We start from the raw sequence: 23025 nt of genomic DNA on the forward strand, positions 1-23025 counted from the left end.
ACCTTAAACATTATACCTTAAAGATAGTACATTGTTAAAATTTTAAAATTTTTGTACTTTCAGACTTGAGAATATGCATGAGTTAAAATTTATTCCAGTAAAGGTAGATAATATGTGTAGTAACTGCAGAGGACCATGCTATACATTACATTATTTAATATGTGATATGCTGGAAAATTCTAGGAGAAGCTTGATGTATGCCATGATGTTCAATATGTAGAATACTTGCTCTCCTCCACTAGAATTAGAGCTCCACAGAAATGTGTTTCAAAAACAATATCGTTGGTTGAATTTTTTGTTCTCATTTCCTGCAATATGATTTTAAATGACTAATACTAAGCATGCTTAATGTTTACCTGGATTTATTTTTATGAAGACAATTCTGATATGTATTTTCAAAATAGAGGTCAGATATAAGAAATCATTCATGGTTTGTTTTACTATAAGGAACTTCTTGTAAAAATTAGGAAAATGTGGGGCTGGGAACATGGCCTAGTGGCAAAAGTGCTTGCCTTGTATACATGAAGCCCTGGGTTCAAATCCCCAGCACCACATATATAGAAAATGGCCAGAAGGGGCGCTGTGGCTCAAGTGGCAGAGTACTAGCCTTGAGCAAAAGGAAGCCAAGAACAGTGCTTGAGTCCAAGGCCCAGGACTGGCAAAAAAAAAAAAAAAAAAAAAAAAAAAAAAGGAAAATGTGTGCTTGTGCATGTGTACTCTCTCTCACTCACTCACACACACACACACACACATAAACACACTAACAAACATGTACTGTAAGCTGTACCAATGTATAGCCTAGTAAAATTCTGATCTCTCAACTTTGTCTAGGATTTCTAATTTTCCCCCAAAGGTTTATAGGTTAATCAATGTAGATCTTAAAGCAAAAGTCATTTATGCAAAGTGGAAAGATGGATGCTGCAGTTTATTTTTCTCCTTCTAGCTTCATAGAACCATGGTTAAAATAGAAAGCCTCAATTCAGATGGCCTTTGTAATTGCAACAGGGAAACTTGTCTTTGTCTCTGTGTTTTAAAATTTTAAATGGGAACAATAATTGTATCTATCTTACTGGATTTCTGCATCTGAAATACACAATGAAGGTTAATTATTTAAAATAGAATTGGATGCATGTTTAAATGTTCAATGAATTCCAATCATCAACATGCATATAAACATAATATATTCCAAAGTTTTAGTATGCATGGACAGCCTAAAGTTAAATTGACCTTACCACTTTTTTCCCCTGAAATATCTGAAAGAATTGAATTAAATTTAAAGAGTATTATTTCAAATTCCTTTTTATATGACAATTAAAATGGACACCATTTTATTTTTTAATATGTGATGATTTACTATTTTTGTGTCATAATTAGATGGATTTAGGTGACAGAATAATTAAGCCAAATTTTGTTTGTTTATTTACATGTTCTTTTGTTTATTCATTAAAGTCTCACTATATAGCTCAGAGTAGTCTTGAACTTGTACCCCTTAGACCTCTGCTACCTGAGTGTTGAGATTATTTACTACTATGCCCCAACTCAATCAGACTTCAATTATCTACCCACAGGAAGATCTAAGTGGCACTGCATGTGTGTGGTAGCTACTGGCCACCTGGATTCACTTAAATTTTATTTGTTTTGATTTTTGTTTTTGTTGCCAGTCCTGGGGCTTGAACTCAGGGCCTGAGCACTGTCTCTGGCTTCTTTTTGCTCAAGGCTAGCACTCTGCCACTTGAGCCACAGCACCACTTCTGGCTTTTTCTATATATGTGGTGCTGAGGAATCGAACCCAGGGCTTCATGTGTATGAGGCGAGCACTTTACCACTAGGCCACATTCCCAGCCCTCATTTAAATTTTATTTAATTAAAATTTTAAACAGAAATTTGGCTCTCAATTACCCCATTCATGTCCTATGGTCAAGAACCCAACATGGTTACTAATATTGCACTGACTAGACTATACATAAGGCATTTTCTTTTCTTTCTTTTTTTTTTTTTTTTTGCCAGTCCTGGGGCTTGAACTCAGGGCCTGGGAACTATCCCTGGTTTCTTTTTGCTCAAGGCTAACACTCTACCACTTAAACCACAGCGAAACTTCTGCCTTTTTCTATATATGTGGTGCTGAGGAATTGAACCCGGGGCTTCATGTATATGAGACAAGCACCCTACCACTAGGCCATATTCCAGGCTCCACATAAGGCATTTTCATCACTGTAGTAGATTTTTTTTGACTGTGGTAATATAGACAGATATTTGTACTGCTTTTAAAAAGAGATTAAAGCTGAGAATCAATGACCTCTCTTTAGCTACTGGCACTTTTAATAGCTTTACAAGGAGGAGCTTCCTTAATCATTGACCCTATGTTCTCATCTCCCAAGAGTCGAAGAAGTCAGAGTCCAAGAATTGAAAGACTACCTTGAAAAAGTGCTATATGTACATATAGCCAGAGACTGTTACTTGCCCTTCTCTGACGTTGTTCTGTTCCTGGGACATTACTCTCAAATACTTGTACTATTTAAATTCTGCTGCTTATACATTTTTCTCATGTCTGTACAAATACATTTGTACAGCACATGATGCCAGACTATCTTTTTCTGACCCTTGTCTCATGTTGGGGACTATCTGTTCTCACATTATGAGCAATCTCCATTTTGTATTCCTTTTACATATATAATTCAATCTGCCTCATTTTGCTCTGCAATTGTTGATAAAGAAGAATCATAATTACAATGCTACTCAAAGACAGTATGGTTGGAAGATTAAGAAGTGGAAGAATCAGCAACATCGTACACACTAGGTCAACTGGGTTTACTCTTGATTATCCACAGAGCTCAACAAGACCATTTGGACAGATGTTGGAAATTGTACTATACAGTTAAAGTACTAGTGTTTGTGTGCCATCTATGTTTATTACTGTGTTCTATGTTATTAGTTTTTCCATACTTAATTTTAAGAGATGACAGGAAGTAGCAGAGATAACACTCCCATTTTCATGATCCGAAATGGAAATGATTGAAATGAAACCAATTGCCGCAAAACATTAACAAAATTTCTTTACTAATTTCTTTACTAATAATTGAGCTTTGATTCCAGAATTAAAGATTATTTATCAGAACAAAATTTTAAGCTTGTTATAAGAAAATAGAGTCTATATTGGAATAATGGGGAAATCATAGGCTTGAAGAATATGACTAGAATAGGCACATTACATTTTACTGATGTGATTCTTAAAAATTTGAGTGTTGATAAATATATGTATATCTGTGTCTATACCTATATCCATGTCTTAGTAACAGAAAAATGTTCTTTAAATAAAAGGTACTTATTACTACAAATAAAAATAATATACTGGAATTACAGCTTTAAATAAAATTTATTTTTTTCCTTGTTGTACAGTATGCAACCATACAGATGCCTATGGATGTGTGCATGCTGTTTTTGTCTATGCACACTTATTTCCATCCTGTGACACAATATTTACAGGAGTGTAATCTGAGGCAAATGAGAGAACTTGCAAGCTGCATATCAGTTAATCACATCACCTTTAGAACTAGAAATAACCATGAGGAAAAACAAAAGAAAAAAATTGACAAGGAAAAACAGGAAGGCTTGCCTGCTTTTATATTCACTTTCAGTTCTACACAGAATTTCAACAGTGATTAACTAAAGAAATTCTCCTTATTAAAGGGAAATAGAGAATTTTGAGCCTCTTCATCAAAGAATATTGCTGCTGACGAGCAATGTAGGGTTCCACTTAGCATCTAATTGAGGAGCTGCAGTCAAAACAGCAGACTTGCACTTTCTTATCTTCCATATGCTGTCTCCTGTGTTGTTCAGTAATTACCTGCACAAGGTTCTTTAATCAGTGCAATCTAATGAATCAAAGTGAAAATATAGGGGGGATACATCTCCAGACAGCTATAGGAAAATGCAAAATATTCTAAAGGGTAGAAAAGTGTGCAAAATAACCTTTTTGAAGAGAAATTGAGGCCTAAGGCCTTCTGTCGAAAGAAACAAAATGAAAATATGAAGAAACATTTTCATTGCCTGAGGTAGTAGGCTGATCTTGAGGAGGGATGTGGGAACAGGAAGACTTTCCAATTTATCATTTCAGAATTTAATAAAGTCAAGGAACAAATGAATAAGCAGGAATACATCTACAGTATGGAATGTTAGTGGTAAAAGGAAATGATCAACATAGTAAAAGACATAGAGGTCATAATTGAATATTGCTAAGTGAAATAAACCAATTTAAAAAAAGGTAGAGTCCCTGTGCTTCCAGCTTTTTTTAAAGGACATTTTTGCCTGGTGCCGGTGCCTTTAGCCACTCAGAATGCTGAGATTTGAGGCTCATGGTTCAAACCCAGACTGAGCAGAAAGTATCTAATTAACTGCCAAACCCCCTGAAGTAAGAGTTGTTTATTTTTGTCACAATAATGTACAGAGAGGTTACAGTTACATACATAAGGCAGTGAGTATATTTCTTATCAAACTTTTTACCTCCACCGTTTTTCTCCCCTTCCTCCTTTTCAGATTCCCTCACCATCCTCCCCTGAGTTGTACAGGTTGTTTACAACATATTGTCTTGTAAATATTGTTGTTGCATTGGTTTGACTTTTACCCTTTGTCTCTCCATTTTGGTGTTCCCCTTCCCTAGTTCCAATAAATGTACATACAATACCCAGTGTACCAAAGTCAGCTACAGTGACATCAGGGGAAAGAAAGACAAAGGAAAAAGATATAATTTCACAGGCTGCATTGGAGATAACAGCAAAAAAAGATAAATCATTTATTTCCAAATCTTGTAGTTCATTTCACTTAGGAGCTTTTGTCTTGAGCAACAAAAATCAGGCACAGTGCCCAGGCTCTGAGTTTAAGCCCCAGAACTGGCTTGCAGGTAAGCTCACATAAACATACTCTCTCTCGCTCTCTCTCTCTCTCTCACACACACACACACACACACACAACACACACACAATTTGGAAAATCATAATAAGAAAGAATAAATACTTCATTGGTTGGTAGTAAGGGATGAATGAGCAGAGCACAGATTTTCAGGACAATAAAACTGATCGGTATCTTATAATACTAGCACAATGATTCAAACTCACAAAGCACAATGTAATCTCATATAGACTGTGGAGTTTGGGTAATAATGATGTTTAACATAGATTTATCACTTGTACAAAATGTAAATAGATGTGAGGAAAGAAGAAGGGCATGCATGAAGAAAATCAAAATGTAAGAAATTTCTATGCCCTTCTCAAGTTTACTATGAACTTTGAATGTCTCTAAAAATTGAACCCTAAAATTTTTCAAAGCCAAGTTCCACAATTTTTGCTAAAAGTAATTGTGAAAATAATTTATTTTTTTCTTTGATGCAGACTATAAACCGTTATAAACAATAATTAATTTGCCTACCAAATTTGGCTACAATTAGATTTTTGGAAGAGTCAAAATTTGAAAGAGTCAACATTTTAGCAGAGTTCAGTTTTCCAAGGTATGAACTGGATATAGGATCATTTCTTCTAAAGTAAACTTAAAAAATATAAAACTATGAAAGTTAAGTATATATTACAACTTTTAGCTAACAAATTTACACTAACAATGAAGAGAAATATTACTGTTTTTCCTAACAAAATGCAGAAGTGTGATGACATATATTTTCCCCCACAAATATGATGATGTGTGTGTGTTAACCTCAAAATATATTTTGCACACAGAAAATATGAATAGAATATCATATGACTTTTATATTCTCTGGTTATGCTCAATATGGTATCAGGAAAGTATATACTATGCACCTTAGATTTATAAGCAAAAATGATTCCATGCTTAAATGGATAGAAATGCATATCATTAACTTTCTTCTGATGAAATGGGACAATATGTTCTTTCCTATCATTATAGTTTTATTGTGAGATTTTATGTTAAATGGTTATATTGAGCTGATTATATCAATTTAGTACCTCAGAAGAAACCTTGAGAGAGAGAATGAGCTCAGCAATCAGGCTGGGTTAGGTCATAGTTTATCCAACCGTAATTCAAGTGCTGTGTTCTCTAATCTGAAAGTTACGGTCATGTCAAGGGTCAGAGCCAAAATATTTTTATCTAAAGTTGGAACTTCTTGTCCCTACAGCTGCTAAGCTTTAGTTGGAATTATTTAGTTGAAGTTCCTTGGGATATATCTTAAAGTCCAGAATTAGCTTCAATTGTCTACCTCCTTTGCTTTAACAATAACGATTACTGTGTATTAGCTAAACATTGAGGCAGCTCTAGAAAAGAAAAAAAACATTATCTATCTATTGATCTATCTATCATCTATCTACATTTGTTGATAACTGTAAACAAAAGTAGAATTAATGTGAAATATAAGGATATATTTGAAGTCATGGTTGGAAAATGAAAATACTGGAAGAAGAAACAGCAGTATTTTACAAATTATGTAGTGATCTGTTCATGGGAATTCAATTTAAAGGGTTCAAACTTTTTTTTTTTTTTTTTTTGGCCAGTCCTGGGCCTTGGACTCAGGGCCTGAGCACTATCCCTGGCTTCTTCCCGCTCAAGGCTAGCACTCTGCCACTTGAGCCACAGCGCTGCTTCTGGCCGTTTTCTGTATATGTGGTGCTGGGGAATCGAACCTAGGGCCTCGTGTATCCGAGGCAGGCACTCTTGCCTCTAGGCTATATCCCCAGCCCAAAAGGGTTCAAACTTTTAAGGATGAAATCAAATAGAATACAATGGCAGCAAATTAAGATAGAAAAAATATGGGGGAACACTTGAAACCCACTAAGGATGTGTATGCATGTGGGTGTCTGATGAACTTAGGTGTAAATTATACTTAATAATGTTCTTGAAGAAAAATGACTCTATAAGCTATTATGAAAAATAGAGTATGAATTCACCTTGCTGCTATGAAACCATGGGACACTGTTGCTCAGGAATCTGTGTTAGCTGTAAATGTAAAATATGCAATAAATTAATGTGAGACTTAAATAGTATTAAAGGTCCTACTATGATGTATTCTATGATATATTACACATTCCAAAAAATGAGATCAGTCGTTAGGATCAACTTTGGCAATGAGAAAGGTAAAGGTTTTCATCAAGCATTAAATAAAATGCCTGGTTATATTGAGATGGCTGGATAAGATAATGGATCAGGAATGAAGTTTATTTACAGAAGAAGTATATTTCTCAGAAGGGTTGAAGTCAGGTGGATCTGTGCTCAAGCAGCACAAGCTTGCAAAACTATTTTTGGGCCTAACCTCTCTATTGCAGTAGGCTTAGGTTGAATGAAAAACCCATGGCCACTCAGTAATCCCATCTGAAACCCTCTTTTGATGTCAATTGCCCCAAAATGTAATTGGGGTTTACTTTCACTTCTCTGTAAAATGGAAGGAAAAACTCATGTGAAAAAGCTTCAGTCAGAACAGTCACTTAAGTCTTATTTTTATACTTGTGCTTTGTCTTGCATCAGTGTAATTACTCAACTTTCTAGAAATACAGTGAAGACCATATTGAAAAATGAAGGTACAGTATGCACATTTACCTCCTAATTAAATGTGCATCATGTTTATCTAGACTTTAATGTTTCCTTCACTCTTACTCATCAGCAAATTCCTTGATGGCAGCAAAGTTGTCTTTTATAGTGTTGGCAAATATTTGACATAAACACTTTTTATGTGAATGAATACTTATTATCAAGTGGATAAATCACAGCGTGACAGATTCACATTTCTTCTTCAGTTTATCATGAAAGACAGATTTTTAGCATCTTTCCAACCAGTTTATATCTGTCACTGACTAACACAGACTAAGGTGGAAGGGATAGATAGATGGCCCCCATGCATTAAATCTGTGTTATCAACTTACCCAGGCCAATAACATTCAGCCTGGATGCCTTCCAGTGGCCAGTAGCTTAGCCCTATGTCCCTACTTCCCAAAGAATACTCTAATGTATATCAATTGTAGAACCTATGTGACTCTTCCATACTGTGGAGATCCAGAGAATTTGTACGTAGGTGTTTATATTGCCTGTGTGTTATCTGACTATTTCCTAAATTCATTTCATGTTTGAGAGCTAGGGACTGTCTTTAAAGAAAACATGGAAAGTCAATGGAAGTGGCGCAGTGCACAGTGGCTCAAGTGGTAGAGTGCTAGCCTTGAGCGGAAGAGCTCAGGGACAACACTCAGGCCCAGAGTTCAAGTCCCATGACCACCACCACCAACAACAACAAAAATACAAAGTCAATCACTCTTTTCCAGGTCTGAGAATGAATAAAGGCGCCATCACCCCTCCCCGAAGTTCCCCAGCAAATACGTGTTCCCCGGAAGTTATCCACCTGAAGGACATTGTGTGCTACCTGTCTCTCCTGGAAAGAGGAAGACCGGAAGATAAGCTGGAGTGTATGAGTTTGTTCATTTCCTTTACTGAGCTACATTGGGGGTGATGAGGAGGGGAGCACAGTATGCAGTGAAATGGCACTCCCTGCAAGCAACCAAAATGTTTGCTAAATTCAGTGACTTTGTTTAACTAGAACAATTCCTCCGACTGAGTCAGACAATTGAAGGATATTGAGATCTGTCAACTTCACTTTATTGCCAAGTACAACTGACTATAATTATAGTTTAAGCCCTTGTATTATTATAAGAGTTTTTGTTAAATTGCATTGTTTTTCGAGGTAGAAAGGTGCAGATGCTATTGGTAATTACACATTGAATTGTTTTGTGAAAGAATTCATTGGTGTGGAGAGGCCTTCTATTCCTGACCAGGAAAGATCTTTGTTCCCATGCAGACTGTCACCTTTGCCTCCCTTCTCCCCAATAAGCACCAGTGTGGCAATGATTCTTTCTCAAAGGCCAAAGCTGAGAGTCTCAAATATAGCTACTATTAAAAATTCTGAGTATTATACAAAAAATTAAACAATACCTTTATTTTTTTTCCTATGGTGGGAAAGGTAGAGAATTATAGTTGAAAGCACCAAAGCATTCTCTTTTAGTAAGTATGGTGACTGAGCACTCTCTGCTGGCAATCTATACTCACTGCAATGCATGACTGCTTTTCATTTATTTTAAATCTGACCATTGGATAATCCATTCTCTCCCTTTGCTCTTTATTAGTGCTAACAGTTTCTTCAATAATCAGATTATCCTGATCATTTTAGAATTTAAATGTTTTGCTACTGAAATGATAGTGAAGATCGTAGATTTGAAATTTAATAATTCTGAAGCAGATGTAAAACATTGTAATATTTCAGAATGATGATTAAGACTTTCTGAGTTAAACTTAGTGGTAACTTTTTGAGATATCTTTCTCTGACCAATAAGGAGTTTACATAATAAGATTATGTAAGCGTCACATCTGCTTAGGTTATGAATAAAACATATGAACATTATTCTTTAAATATATATTTAATATTCATAAATTTTGAGTATTTGCATTTTCTGATTTATTTTGTATCCATAAGAAATACAGAAATCTCTCTCCATCCAAAATAAATATTAATGTTCAGTGAAGTATCGGCCAGAAGGAAAGTTTGCTCAGGTGTTATCTGGAACATGATTGAGAGATTACAAAGACAAAATGATGAGTAATCTTTTTCTCCAGATCTGAGAATTAATAAAGTCATCATAAACTTTTCCCCAATTGGTCTTTGCTGTTGCAGTTTAATTACTGATAGGATAACTAGAACTACACTGCTCTGAAGGTTAAATCCCTAAGAACAGAGATTTTTTTGCTTTTAGTTTGAATTCTTAACCAGCCTGGTCTTTGTGCATGCTTTCGGGCAGAATGGTAATTTATAATACAAAAGTCAAATGGCCCTGCCATGCACCCTTCTGTGCCCAGTCTTTATTCATTGAATTTTTCATCTACTTTTTCTGCTCTCACCAGATTCACTTACAGTTTTCTTTAGTTAAACCATGCCTTCACACTTGAATCTCCTCTTACTATTACTGTTTCAGTTTTCATCAGACTCCTTAAAGCAGATGATACTCTAATTTTAATCTCTGCTGTCCCGATTTGGTTTCATTACACCAGCAACAGCATCAAAACAATCAGAACTTTGTTCTTTTTTAAAATGTCTATGACTAGCTCTTTACCCCATCAATCAAATCAGAATAGTTTTCCTTCAACCATTTTCCGAGCAACTTATCATATTTACCTTCCTACTCCTTCACATTTATAAGCTCTTTACATTTGCATATTCTTACTCACTTATTTTACCTTAATGACTTTTGCTTTATCTTTTTCCTTCTTTCCCTCTGTCCTTCCTTCCTTTATTCTTCCTCTCTACCTCCTTCTCTCCACCCTTCCCTCTCTCTCCTTTGCCCTTCCTTCCTTCCTTTCTTTCTTCCTTCCATCCTTTCTTCCTTCCTTCCTTCCTTCCTTCCTTCCTTTCTTCCTTCCTTCCTTTCTTTCTTTCCTTCTTCTTTTCTTTCTTTCCTTCCTTCCTTCCTTCTTTCTTTCTTTCTTTTTTCTTTCTTTCTTTTTTCTTTCTTTCTTTCTTTCTCTCTCTCTCTCTCTCTCTTTCTTTCTTTCTTTCTTTCTTTCTTTCTTTCTTTCTTTCTTTCTTTCTTTCTTTCTTTCTTTCTTTCTTTCTGTGTATGTGTGCGATACTGAGATTTGAACATAGGGCCTCAAACTTACTAGGTTAGCACTCTTACCAGCTGAAGTAGGCCTATGTGTCTATTTTAAATATATATATATATTTATATATATATATGTCAATGTGATGAAGCACTGAAAACATTTAACTTGTTCAATTGAGGATCATTGAGTTTGGATCTCTATTTCAGGGAGCCAAGCAAAAAGTAACAAATACCCATTAGTTTCAATCATAGTTTCCCAGATTTCCTGTATCATCAGGTTCTCTAGGAGGGCTGCAGGCAGACAATGTGCTGATGGGTCTCACTTCCAGCAAGAGTCATTCAGAGGTCTCAAGGGCAGCCTGAGGATGTATATTTCTAACAGATTGGAAGTCACACGATTAGGGATGCATTAGCTTAGCATAATTTCTTGTGTCCAGTGAATCTTATCTCCTACCCACATATACACAATTCATATGAAATGATTGCTTTTCTTGGAACTGATAAATAAAAGCAGAATTTGAGATTCTTTTACCTGAAATTATTAGATTGCTAATATTCATGAAAGAAACATCCTTTTTAGCGGAATAATACTTTAAAAATCTATTCATATAACAGTTCCCGTTTTCCAATTCAGTCTTCTCAGGTAGGCATTTACATAAGGTTTAGTATAAAGTTCATTTCCTGAAAAAAAATAACAGTGTTGAATTCATCTATGATGAGCCATTTCTTCAATTTGATTTCCCTAACCTAACCCGAATTCCTCTTTGAGGTCTTTTCCTTTAGGCTCTCAGGTAGAGACATATATGTTTTTTTTACACACCTCATATGTGTTGGGGTTGTAGAAGATTCCATTTTCCTCTCTCCTGTTGATATCGATTACCAAATGTCTCCATAAGTACATGAGGTCTTGATAGGCTGATTTGCCCTCCAAACCTTAGGCCTAATGTGTGTCACTTTTTGGAGCGTTATTAAGAATTTATTGTAATGTTCTTTCAATTATCAAATTCATTTTGTTTTGAAAAGCTGTCATTTATGGTTTTGTTTGTTTGGTTTTTTTTTGCCAGTCCTGGGGCTTGGACTCATGGCCTGAGCACTGTCCCTGGCTTCTTTTTGCTCAAGGCTAGCACTCTGCCACTTGAGCCACAGCGCCACTTCTGGCCATTTTCCGTATATGTGGTGCTGGGGAATCGAACCCAGGGCCTCATGTATATGAGGCAGGCACTCTTGCCACTAGGCCATATCCCCAGCCCCATTTATGGTTTTTATTATTATCTGTCTTCTGGAGGAAGAAAGGACAAAGCATTCCTCCATTGCCATGAATATAGAAAACTGGAGCCAAGCAATGTTTCCAATTCTGTCTTTAAAGTTTGTTATGTAGGACCTGAATAGATGTAAAACTAAAACACACACAAATGTGTATTCAAGACATATCCATTTAAATTCCTCAAAAATATATTCTTTGTGTGTAATAGCAAGTTCGAAACTACTATGTTCTTATTGATAACTTTATGGAAAATATAAATATGATACTGTATATATAACAAGATATTCAATCATAAAACTAGAAAACTAGACAGGCAAGAAGTTTTCAAATTTTTTGAAAGATTAAAATACAGAAATACTTTCCTTATCTTGCATAATTTACTTTGGCTCTGACCTTTTAACTAAGTGCATGTGTGGGCACATAATTATTTCTATATAAAGTCAAATTACCTGAGTATAAAAATGAAAATATAAGTGAGTTGAACTAGCTTGTAACTTTGTAACAGTTGCCAACCTTTGAATCCATAAGTTGATAGAATATTTTATTGCTGAGCTTATTTTATTTTGGCACCTAAACATTGATTAACTTATATTAATTTCAAAAGTAACACCTACTTGTTCAGTGGTTCACGTGAACTTGAGCCTGCCTTCGATTTTAATTTTGAGATGAAAGTCTTGAAATATTTGAAGATTTATTGTTAATTTCATCAATATTATTTGTTATTTTAACTTCTAACTTGTTTTTTCACGTACATAAAATTTTATACAGAATTAGGGTTCCATCATGACACTTCCATAAGTATAAATATATATAACTTTATATATATATACAATTACTTATAAATATAATTACAGAGAGGAAGATTTTATAGGTTTGTTAGAACAAACACCATTTTTTTCATAGAGTTAATGATTGAATTGTTTTTTCTAATTATGCAATTAGTTTTCTTTATTCTTGTAAGTATTCAAAACTCAAATTTTGCACAATAAGTTTTGACTTGGAAATGTGTTTTTCATATGGGTTTTGACCTTTTCACTGAAAATTATCCTCACTCTGCCTTTCACTACTTCTATCTTTCTGTATAATGTGTTATTTGGAGATTGAGTATCTATCTAAAGCTAACTTATTTCCTTCCTTCCCTTCCTTATATCCTTCCTCCCTTCCCTATGTCTGTTTCCTTCCTTTTTTCCTTCCTTCTTTCCCTCTTTCCTTCCTTCCTTGCTTGCTTGCTTGCTTGCTTCCTTCCTTCTTTCCTTCCTTTGTCCCTTTTCTGTACCTTCTTTTCTTTTTTGTATGCTTCAATCCATCTAGGATATTTTACATCACTGATGATTTTCCCCCTATTTTAAAATTATTCTTTATATTTCATGGCATAGAAAATCCATATTGCTCTGAGAAATAATCTTATCTCATTTTTTCCTGGATTTAAACATTCCATTAACTGAATAAGAATTTTCTGGCTCTTCCATCTGCTTGCAGAAAGCACGGGGCTTCTACATCTGATCTGTACATGGAAATGATTCCATGCGTATGTGTGTAAAGGTTTGCAGAGTTGTCCCTTGTTCTACAACATAGTTATGCTTACTTGAGGCTCTGTCTTATTGCTATTGTAAAAACCTTTTCTGAGTAGTCTGTGAATTGTTACTCCTTACAAAGTTATGATTCTTCACCCTTTTATGCTATACTAGAAAATTTTACAGTGATAAATATCTGTATAGTGGTAGTATTGCTTTCTCTTCTGCATTCCATTCTTATTGATTGAAGATGTGTGTGAGAATGAACGCCATGGTTTATTAAAAAAAAATTAAGAGATGCTTATGGCTTATGGTCTATTAACTAATCTAGCATTTATTTTCCTTATTTCAAAAGATACAAATTTCCCTCTTACTTTATTATTATTGTTATTATTATTATTATTATTATTACTATTATTTGGTCCTGTGGCTTGAACTCTGGCCTGAGCTATGTCCCTGAGCTCTTCAGCTCAAGTCTAGCACTCTACCACTTGAGCTAGAGTATGACTTCCTGTTTTCTGGTGGTTAATTGAAGAGTCTCATGGATTTTCCTGACTGGTCTGGCTTTGAACCATGATGCTCAGATCTCAGCCTCTTGAGTAACTAGGACTATAGACTTGAGCCACTGGCACCTGGATTCTCCTTATATTTTAACATCTTCAGGATATCATTGCCCATTTAAAAAATAAAATCGTATAGCAATAAGTTGGTAACATTTTACAAGTTTTAGTGATATACAAGTTAATTTTTTGACTTATAAATAACCATGTCTGTACAAGTCATATATAATATGTAATCAAGCACAAGGATAATAGTTGCACCATTCACTACAACTATGTGATCCAGCTCAGTCCATAATTTTGTCACATAGTTATCAATGTGTGCTATTATACTAGAACTTAAGTAAGATCCTGCAGGGACTTATACAAACCCAACATACTCCATCATATCCACTCCTTCATTTTTTTATAGCTGTGTCCTGCTTATATGAAGAAGGCACCTGCAGCTTTTCCCACAGCTATGAAGTGGTCTGTAATGTATACAGAGAAATCCTCCAGCTGGTCACCGGTGCTTGTTTTCCTGAGCTGAAGCACACAGAGCCTATTGTGGTATATGATTAGTTACACCATGGCATTCCCTTATAGATTTGAGCAAACAATTATAACCATATAAATATTATATTTTGGGTTGACATCCTCCATCAGAAAGAATCCAGTACATCATCTTCCATCTTTCTCTTCCCCAGTGTTTGGGGATCCATCCTAACAATGGCTTCTCTGTTGATTCTGGGATCTGCTCTGTGCTGGCTACAGAAGATGGGGCTCTCATGGCAGGCTGACACTCTGAGAACATTTACTGATAACAGTAAATGATGCATTTCAAATTTCAATGAATAAAATTCCTTAGCATCTCCATTTTACACTAATATTTAAGATAGAATGTTTTAACTACTTTCATTACATTTGAGTTTGTAAGTCCCAAATCTAGTAATAAATAAACCTAATTTGACAGACTTTTGTTTCTGATCTCCAGTATTTTTGTATGCTGAGTATTTCAATTTAGCTTGAATAGATAAATAATTTACATAATAACTGCTATGAGCAGGGAGTATTTTTGTGTATGTTTTCAACATAAATTAAATTTTAAGGAATGTGTCTTAAGCTAACATGCATCTGGTTCATTTGTAATCTGTTTCTTTCAACACCTCTTTTATCGTAGTTATGTTCCGCCTTTATGACACGGATGGGAATGGCTTCCTGGACAGCTCGGTAATCTCTTTTTTTTCCCTTCAAATATTCTGTGAAAATTTCAAAGTCATTTGTTCTGAGAAAGGCAATGAATAAATTTAAAGCTATTATCACAGAAGGCACACTTAATATAATCTGAATCTACGCACATGGCATTTCTGTCGTTTGAGTTTGTAAGAGAGAGTGGTCTGAGAAGAAAGAATTATGATCGTTCTATTGAATAATTTTACTACAAGATATGACTTTTTATTTTTACCTTCACTAGATATAAAAACGAAGACTCCAGTGTTGCCTGAATAAAATAAAAGACAAACCTAAAAGCATTTATCTAAAAAGGCAAAAACAAACAAACCTACAAAAAATCTGTAAGATTTGGTACTAAGAAAAATATGGAAGACATGCAAGCAGAATTCAAAGAAATTATTATTTTATTTTACTATTTATCTTTTATTTTAAAAAGTAGATTTAGCTGGCTAGTTACACAAGAGGCTGAGATCTGAGGAGCCTGGTTCAAAACCAGCCCAGCAGTTAAGATAAAGCCATAGGATGTGCATACATGAAACTATCTTTGGTCATGTTTGTTGGTGAAATACATATGTACACATGTACATATTTGTATTGATATGAAAAACTTCTCTTTTCAAAATATCCTATATTATATGGCAATTGTGCCTTATGGTTTGAAATATTTTTTTTCTTTTTTTTTTTTTTGCCAGTCCTGGGGCTTGGACTCAGGGCCTGAGCACTGTCCCTGGCTTCTTTTTGCTCAAGGCTAGCACTGTGCCACTTGAGCCACAGCGCCACTTCTGGCCATTTTCTGTATATGTGGTGCTGGGGAATCGAACTCAGGGCCTCATGTATATGAGGCAATCACTCTTGCCACTAGGCCATATCCCCAGCCCCTGGTTTGAAATATTTTTTTTTTAAAAATGGAAGCTTGATTAACTTAAATGCACAACTACTTATTTTATTGGCAGTATATAGAAATCATGGAGACTTCTCAGATAATTCAAAATTAGACTCAGTTCTAGTAAATACATTAACACCTTAAGTACTAGTCTATGTCAGAATTTACCTCATAATCTACTTTATGTTGTTTTCATATTATGTTATTGGATATTATGCTATCATATTGGGTATTATGTTATTGTTATTTTTTAGTCTCTCAAAAGAAAATAATAATACTAATAATAAAACCTTAAGACTGTAAAATTCAATGTGGGAAACTGCCCTTTGAAATGTTTGATATGTTTACCATTGCTGATCACATCAATTTATCATGCAGGTTCCTTGGTCATTTGATAGACTTTTCTAAGCACAGTAATGAATTTGGAGACATATCTTCTTAATATTGGGTAGGATAATAGTATATCAGCCCTCTGGGGAGAAATAAATATTTAGAATTTCTGCTCCAGGAAGGGACCACCACTCTGAATTGATGCTGTAACTGTGGCATCTCTTGTTTTTAAATCTCAGTAATATTTTACATTTATTTTAAGCTCCTATTAACAGTTTGTTTTCAATTTGGAAATATAACAGTTCATGATAAATTTGCTCATTTCCTGGTGGGATTTCCCAGCTGCAAATATCAGTTTTTTGTAGGTATTTCAATATGGCTATTGGAACACTCAAGACTACAAAAATGCAAATCACATTTTAATGCAGATTTGTTTTATTTAATGTTTCTTTTTAATTAAATTAAAATAATGCTTCTCCACTAGGCTTTTAGCCATATGTTGGCAGCTGATTTGAAAATTCAATCAAATGCATTCATTGGTCTCTGGCCATTTGGTCTCTGGCCATTTGGGGGGGAACATATACACTACTTTACTGACAATATTTGTGTTTTTCTTCCCAATACTGATCATCGCTTTGAGAATAAACAGACTAGATTTCAGCTAGCTAAAGAATTGAATTTAGTTTCTAAAATATTTTCCACACAATATACGTCCTTTAGTCCATCAACATTTTCAATTATATCTTTTGGTGTTATCTGTCGATATTTTAAAGATGTTACAGTTCACCTTTAGGAGGAAAACCAAAGAAAATTGATACTTTGGAAAGAGGTATCTATGTCTCATAATAAGAGTTGATGAGCCAGGTGCTGGTGGCTCATGCCTATAATCCTTGCTACTCAGGAGCCCTGGCAACGCGGGCAGTGAAGTCCATAGAAACTCTTATGACCAATCAGCCAACAGAAACCCAGAAGTGGTGCTGTGGCTCAAAGTGGTAGAGTGCTAATCTTGAGTGAAAAAGCTAAGCAACAGGGCTCAGGCCCTGGTTTCAAGGCCCATGACCAAAACAAACTAACAAAAAAAGTTATTGATCATTTGCTATAGGCTATTAAGTAGAAAATAATATTTTACACGAAAAGTAACGCATCTTTTCAGAAACTTTGAACTAATATTTTTAGAATATCCACCTTACTAATGAATAAACTGAATATAAGAGAGGCTATTTATTTTTTTAATATATTTTTTATTATTAATTTGAACATAAATTTTTTTACAAGGTGTTGTGCAAAGAGGGTGCAGTTACATAGTAGGGCAGTGTGTACATTTCTTGTGATATCTTACAACCTGTTTTTCCATCCCTTGTCTAGGTCAGGTAGACCCATATGCAATATACAATGTATCAAGCACATATACAGTGTTCACAGACTTGGTCTCTACAAGAGAGGCTATTTATTTAACCAATATCAGAATCCCATATAATAATCTATGAAAATAATTTTGTTTTTAAAAATGAATCTGAGGAATTTTCACTCTTCTGAACAATTAAGGTATATATAAATTACATGGAATAGACAGAAATAGATAGTAACACAGGATTTTGTAAATTTTGTAATTAACAAGTTTTTAAAAAACTTATTGTATTTGTGTTTTCTGGAGCAAACTGTCTTACATAAATAACAAGTTCATAATTACATTTTTTTTCTGAATAGATGGACCATAAGCTTTTGCTATATTTTGCTCCCTTCTACCAATATCAGGCTCATACATTAGTTTAGAGATTTGAGAAGGATAATCTATTACTAATATACTTTCAATCTATTACTAATATACTTTATTATTTTACACATCTTTCATTTTGTTATACTATGCGTACTACCTTTAAATTATATTAATTCTACATTCAAAATTACAAACCATATTCGAGCTGGACACTGGTGGCTCATGTCTGTAATCCTAGTTACTCAGGAGATTGATATCTGGGAATCATTGTTGGAAGCCAGCTCAAGTAGGAAAGTCCATGAGACTCTTAGCTCCAATTAACCAGCAAAAGCCAGAAGTAGAGCTATTGCTCAAATAGTACAGCACTAGCTTTGGGGATAAAAGCTCAGGGACATGGTTTAGGTACCAAGTTTGAGCCCCAGAACTGGATTCAAAATAAGTTTGCAAACTCTAATATTACGAACCTCTTAGAAAGTATTATTAAATCTTTTCTGGAAATAGAGAAACATGAAAGCATTAAATATATACATATAACTTAGCAATATACTCTTTAATTTTGTACTGGCTGACAGTTCTTCAAAGCATTGTCAATGGAGAATAGTAATATGAAAATCTGAAGTAAACTTCTATTACCTTACAGTATGAGTTCTACATATACTTAGCCTCCAAACCTTGACCATGAATTGGTAAATTCTTTCAGTAAACTACTAGACAGCTGCTCAGTACATAATCTCACTATAACAACAACAACAAACAAAAAAAACAAGCCCCTTCATTGCTCTCATGGGCTTTTTTCTACCTTCTACATCTGTTTTCTAGCCACAGATTCAGCATGTTCCTGGACTTAAAAAAAAAAAAAATCACATCCTGTGAAAACTTAAGGGTGCCATATACATCTCTCCACTCTCTCCAGGGAAACAAACCATTTCTCAGCAGAGTGCTGCCCTCTCCTGGTACAACTTTCTGGTATACCAGAGACATTTATATTTAAGTGATACAATCTTGTATAGTTTGTAAGATATCTAAGTAGGATGATATATGGTTATGATAATATAAAAAGTAGATACATAGGTCAATCTTTGAACTACTCTTTGAGCAACAGAAACCATTAATTGGATCTTATTTTTCTTCCTCTTTCTTTTTCTTCTCCCTTCCCTCCCCACTTCCTGTGCTCCCCTCTCCCTTTCTTCCCCTCTATCACTTTTCCCTTGTTCCTTTCCTCTCTCCAGGAGCTAGAAAATATCATTGGTCAGATGATGCATGTGGCAGAATACCTTGAATGGGATGTGACAGAACTTAATCCAGTAGGTATATGAATTAGTTGACTGTTGATCAAATTCTAAAACCTCTTTTCATTTCTAAACTTCTAGGAATCTTAATAATTTATCATAATTTCTTTTTTTGTCATTTGACATCTCTAAGTTACTAACCAGAAGCCAAAATGGGACCTGCAGGAGCTACTATGGCATATATGATATTCCTTCGTCTTCACTGAAAGTATTCTGAATTGTGGTCTTACAGACATAAAGGTCAGCAGTAGCAGCTGAAGGACATAGCCAAGGTTATTTGTGCCACAAGAGAAGTGATGGCAGATTTTGGGTTTACACTTGCTGTTTTATATGTATTAACACCTCAGAGTCTCAGACACACAGATTTTTCATCATTTCACAGATGAATCAGCATAAATCCAAATATGTTGCAATTGCATGTCCAAAGCTTTTCAGGTAGTTAAAGACACAAACATGAATTTTCAATCAACTTGTTTAAAGACACAATACCTAACACCCACTATTGAGACACATGTCTGCAATCCCTGCTCTATGGAGGGAAGGCAGGAGCATAGTAACTTTGAAGTGAGACTGTGGGTTATATAGCAAACAATAATCTGTGTGTGTGTGTGTGTTTGTGCACGCGCACACGTGCATGTGTGCTGGCTTGCTGGTACTAGGCTTTTGAACTCAGGGCCTGGGCACCGTGCCTTATCTTTTTTGCTGAGGGCTGTCATTCTACCACTCGAACCACAGCTCTACTTCGGTCTTTTACTTGTTATTGGAAAGTCTCATAGACCTTCTTGTTAGGGCTGGCTTCAACTTTCAATTCTTAAATCTCAGACTCTAAGGTTACAGGCAGGAGGCATCTATGCTTGATAGTGTCTTATTTTTAGGAATAATTAAATAATTATCCCAGCATCATTCTTTTCCCACTTCCCCTAAAGTCTTTGTCTACTTCATAACTATAGATCATTCAGATGCTACAAAGTAGCAAAGGGTATTTCCATCAGCAAATTGTGTAGTTCATTTATTGTTACCTTTCCCAATTTTGTTCTAATGCTATTCTTTCCAAATCGATTAGATTTGCTTAGTATATGAATGTAGTAGGACTTCCATGGGAATCCTATGTATAATCATGGTGCTGTTATTTGGGGAGAGTTTTGCCTTCCCAATAGCCAAGGGCAATGGAGTTGGAATGCATAATTTGCAACAATGACACCAGAAGCAGCACTCCATGGCCCTTATTACATCTGCTGGAGGAGTCTTCTATTTACAATCCACTACAGCATTTAATCATTCAGCAGTAAGTGCAGATATCATCCATTGTACACAGAGAGAAATGTCCTCTCTTACAAACACAGTGGGGGAGTGGCTTGAAATATTAACTACAAACTAACTATAAAAGAAAGTCTAATCAAATATGATTGGCTCATTGAACTTTCTGGATCTATTAAGTTCTAGTAGGCAATTAAAAGCAACTTAATTCCCTCACCCGTTTCTACTTAGCAAAGAATTATTTGAGCTCTTTGCCATGAAGTTAATTTGTTCAGACATTTTCTGGCATATATATGAACCTAAAAAAATCTTGAGAAAGTAATTAAAGATCTCTTTCAACTCTTAAAGTTCTTATTTTACTTGTGCTGTACATTTGAAACATATTAAAACTTTAAAACTTATTTCTAGAAGTTGATTGGTCTAGGTAGCTAAAAATCGTTACAAAACAACCTAAAAACAAACGAACAAACAAAAAAACCCCAAACAGTCACTGCATTTTCTCACTAACAGTTAGGACTAATGTTGTACTGAGTTAAGGAGAGATGTGTCCCAGTTCCCAACTTAGTCGGTATGGGGTCTGATCAGTTCAGTGTAATGTAGAGTACGGAGTTAAGATCATGGGATTCATGCTTTTGCACTTTTTCTCTCCTGTCTTCCGCAGATCCTCCACGAAATGATGGAAGAAATCGACTATGACCACGATGGCACCGTGTCTCTGGAGGAGTGGATTCAAGGGGGGATGACAACCATCCCACTTCTTGTGCTCCTTGGCTTGGAAAATGTAAGCAATCTCTTGAGGAGGGCAGCCTGGTGAAAAGGCAAAGGAGTTCTCTGGAATCACTGTTGGTTACAAACTAATCTGGTCATTTGCTGCCCTTCAGCATGTAGTGAGTGCCTGGACTTGTTCATGTTTGTCACTATGAAATTTAACTGTAGTTCCTTGAGCAATAATGGTTAACACAAACATATTGATCCCTTTCAAGTAGCACCTTGATTAAATATATTTTTTCCTCTCCTTTGTTTTCCATTATTATCAGGCAATTAAGAGTTCCATTACTATGTTTTTTTTATAGTGATCCACTTCATTTACTATTTCTCCATTCATGAATATAATCTATTTTACAGATAATCAATAGAAAAGGAAATTACATATCTAAAGTTGAGGAGAGATGTAAAGATAAAAAGTGTACAGTTTCCTTGTAATACTCCAGGACAGCTAAATTCTTATTGTACGCCGGTCAAAGTTTTCTTATCTTACTACCTCCAGTGATAAACTTATAGGCAACTAAATACTTCATTGTGAATTCTAGTTTTGGTGACCCAAGCTTGAAGTGACATCAATAGTCAATGCTAGGTTTTTATATTAGCATTAATTGTTGTAGAACAATTAACAGTTGCTATATGTACACAGTGATATGTAGAATTAGATTTTAAAAACCTTAGGGAAAGAAAACACTATTACCACACACATTTAAATTTACAAGATGCAAAAACACAATATTTTCCACTGTGAAACTTTTCCTGTTTCTAAATTTCAGCAATACAACATTTTGCAGATTCAAAATGACACGATAGCTATTCAACACACCAGGTTTTTAAAATTCAGCTCACAAGCCTTCTACAGTCTGTTAGGAAAATTGAATATATATAAAATTTTGTTTGTGCATATGGATTTAGGAAAATACAAATGGACTAAGGATTTAGGAATTAATAAATAAATGGGCTTCACAAGATTATCACTTGTTTCTTTTTTATCTTTATTACCCATTTCTATTATTATATATCTCTCTGTTTCTTACTCTTTGCTCAACCCATTTCCATTTTGTGATACAAGAGATTAAATTCAGACTCTGCTTCCTAGACAGTTGCTACATCACTTCAGCTATACCCTGGATTTATTGCTAACTTTGCTCTGGTAGATCTGGAGTCTAGGTCATCATACCTGAGTGTCATGAGTATCAGGGACAACTGTGGTATGCTACCATGCCCAGTCCTCTTACTGTCACTTGGAACCAGGCTTGCTGGCAAATATTATGAGGTTGGGCAAAAACAAGGTGAGTCCCAATGCCAGCGAGGTCTCTTTAGCAAGCAACTATTTTGAAAGAAAGAAGGGAGAGGAAGAAGGGAAGTAGGAGGGAGGGAGGGATTGATGAAGGCAGGAAGGAAGAAGGGAAGGAAGGAAAGAAATTTCCTTATGTCTTATATTTTATCTGCTATCTTATATATTTTTATATACTACATGTCCCTTTTATAAAAACATATTGTATATATTCATATTAGAATCAGTTGCTTAGTAAAATGCTTACTCATATCCTACTAATAAAGCATTATGCAGTACAAACTACAAGGGGAGAATAAAATGAAGACTGACCAAATGGCCACAATGCAAGCTTCATTGGGTACTCAA

The 23025-nt window shown here is 35.0% G+C and overlaps 1 protein-coding gene across 6 annotated transcripts in view; it reads left to right on the top strand.

Moving 5' to 3' along the window:
• Positions 1–23025, top strand: part of Dgkb (diacylglycerol kinase beta) — a 549587-nt gene that overhangs the window by 104247 nt on the left and 422315 nt on the right. For all 6 annotated transcript variants that reach the window (XM_048337833.1, XM_048337834.1, XM_048337835.1 and 3 more), the window contains 4 exons: positions 8268–8408; positions 15090–15139; positions 19302–19376; positions 21280–21399. In XM_048337833.1, coding sequence (XP_048193790.1) covers positions 8268–8408; positions 15090–15139; positions 19302–19376; positions 21280–21399 — 386 coding nt within the window. The remainder of the gene's footprint in view (positions 1–8267; positions 8409–15089; positions 15140–19301; positions 19377–21279; positions 21400–23025) is intronic.

This window comes from Perognathus longimembris, chromosome 2 (assembly GCF_023159225.1).
Source record: "Perognathus longimembris pacificus isolate PPM17 chromosome 2, ASM2315922v1, whole genome shotgun sequence".
NCBI lineage: Eukaryota > Metazoa > Chordata > Mammalia > Rodentia > Heteromyidae > Perognathus > Perognathus longimembris.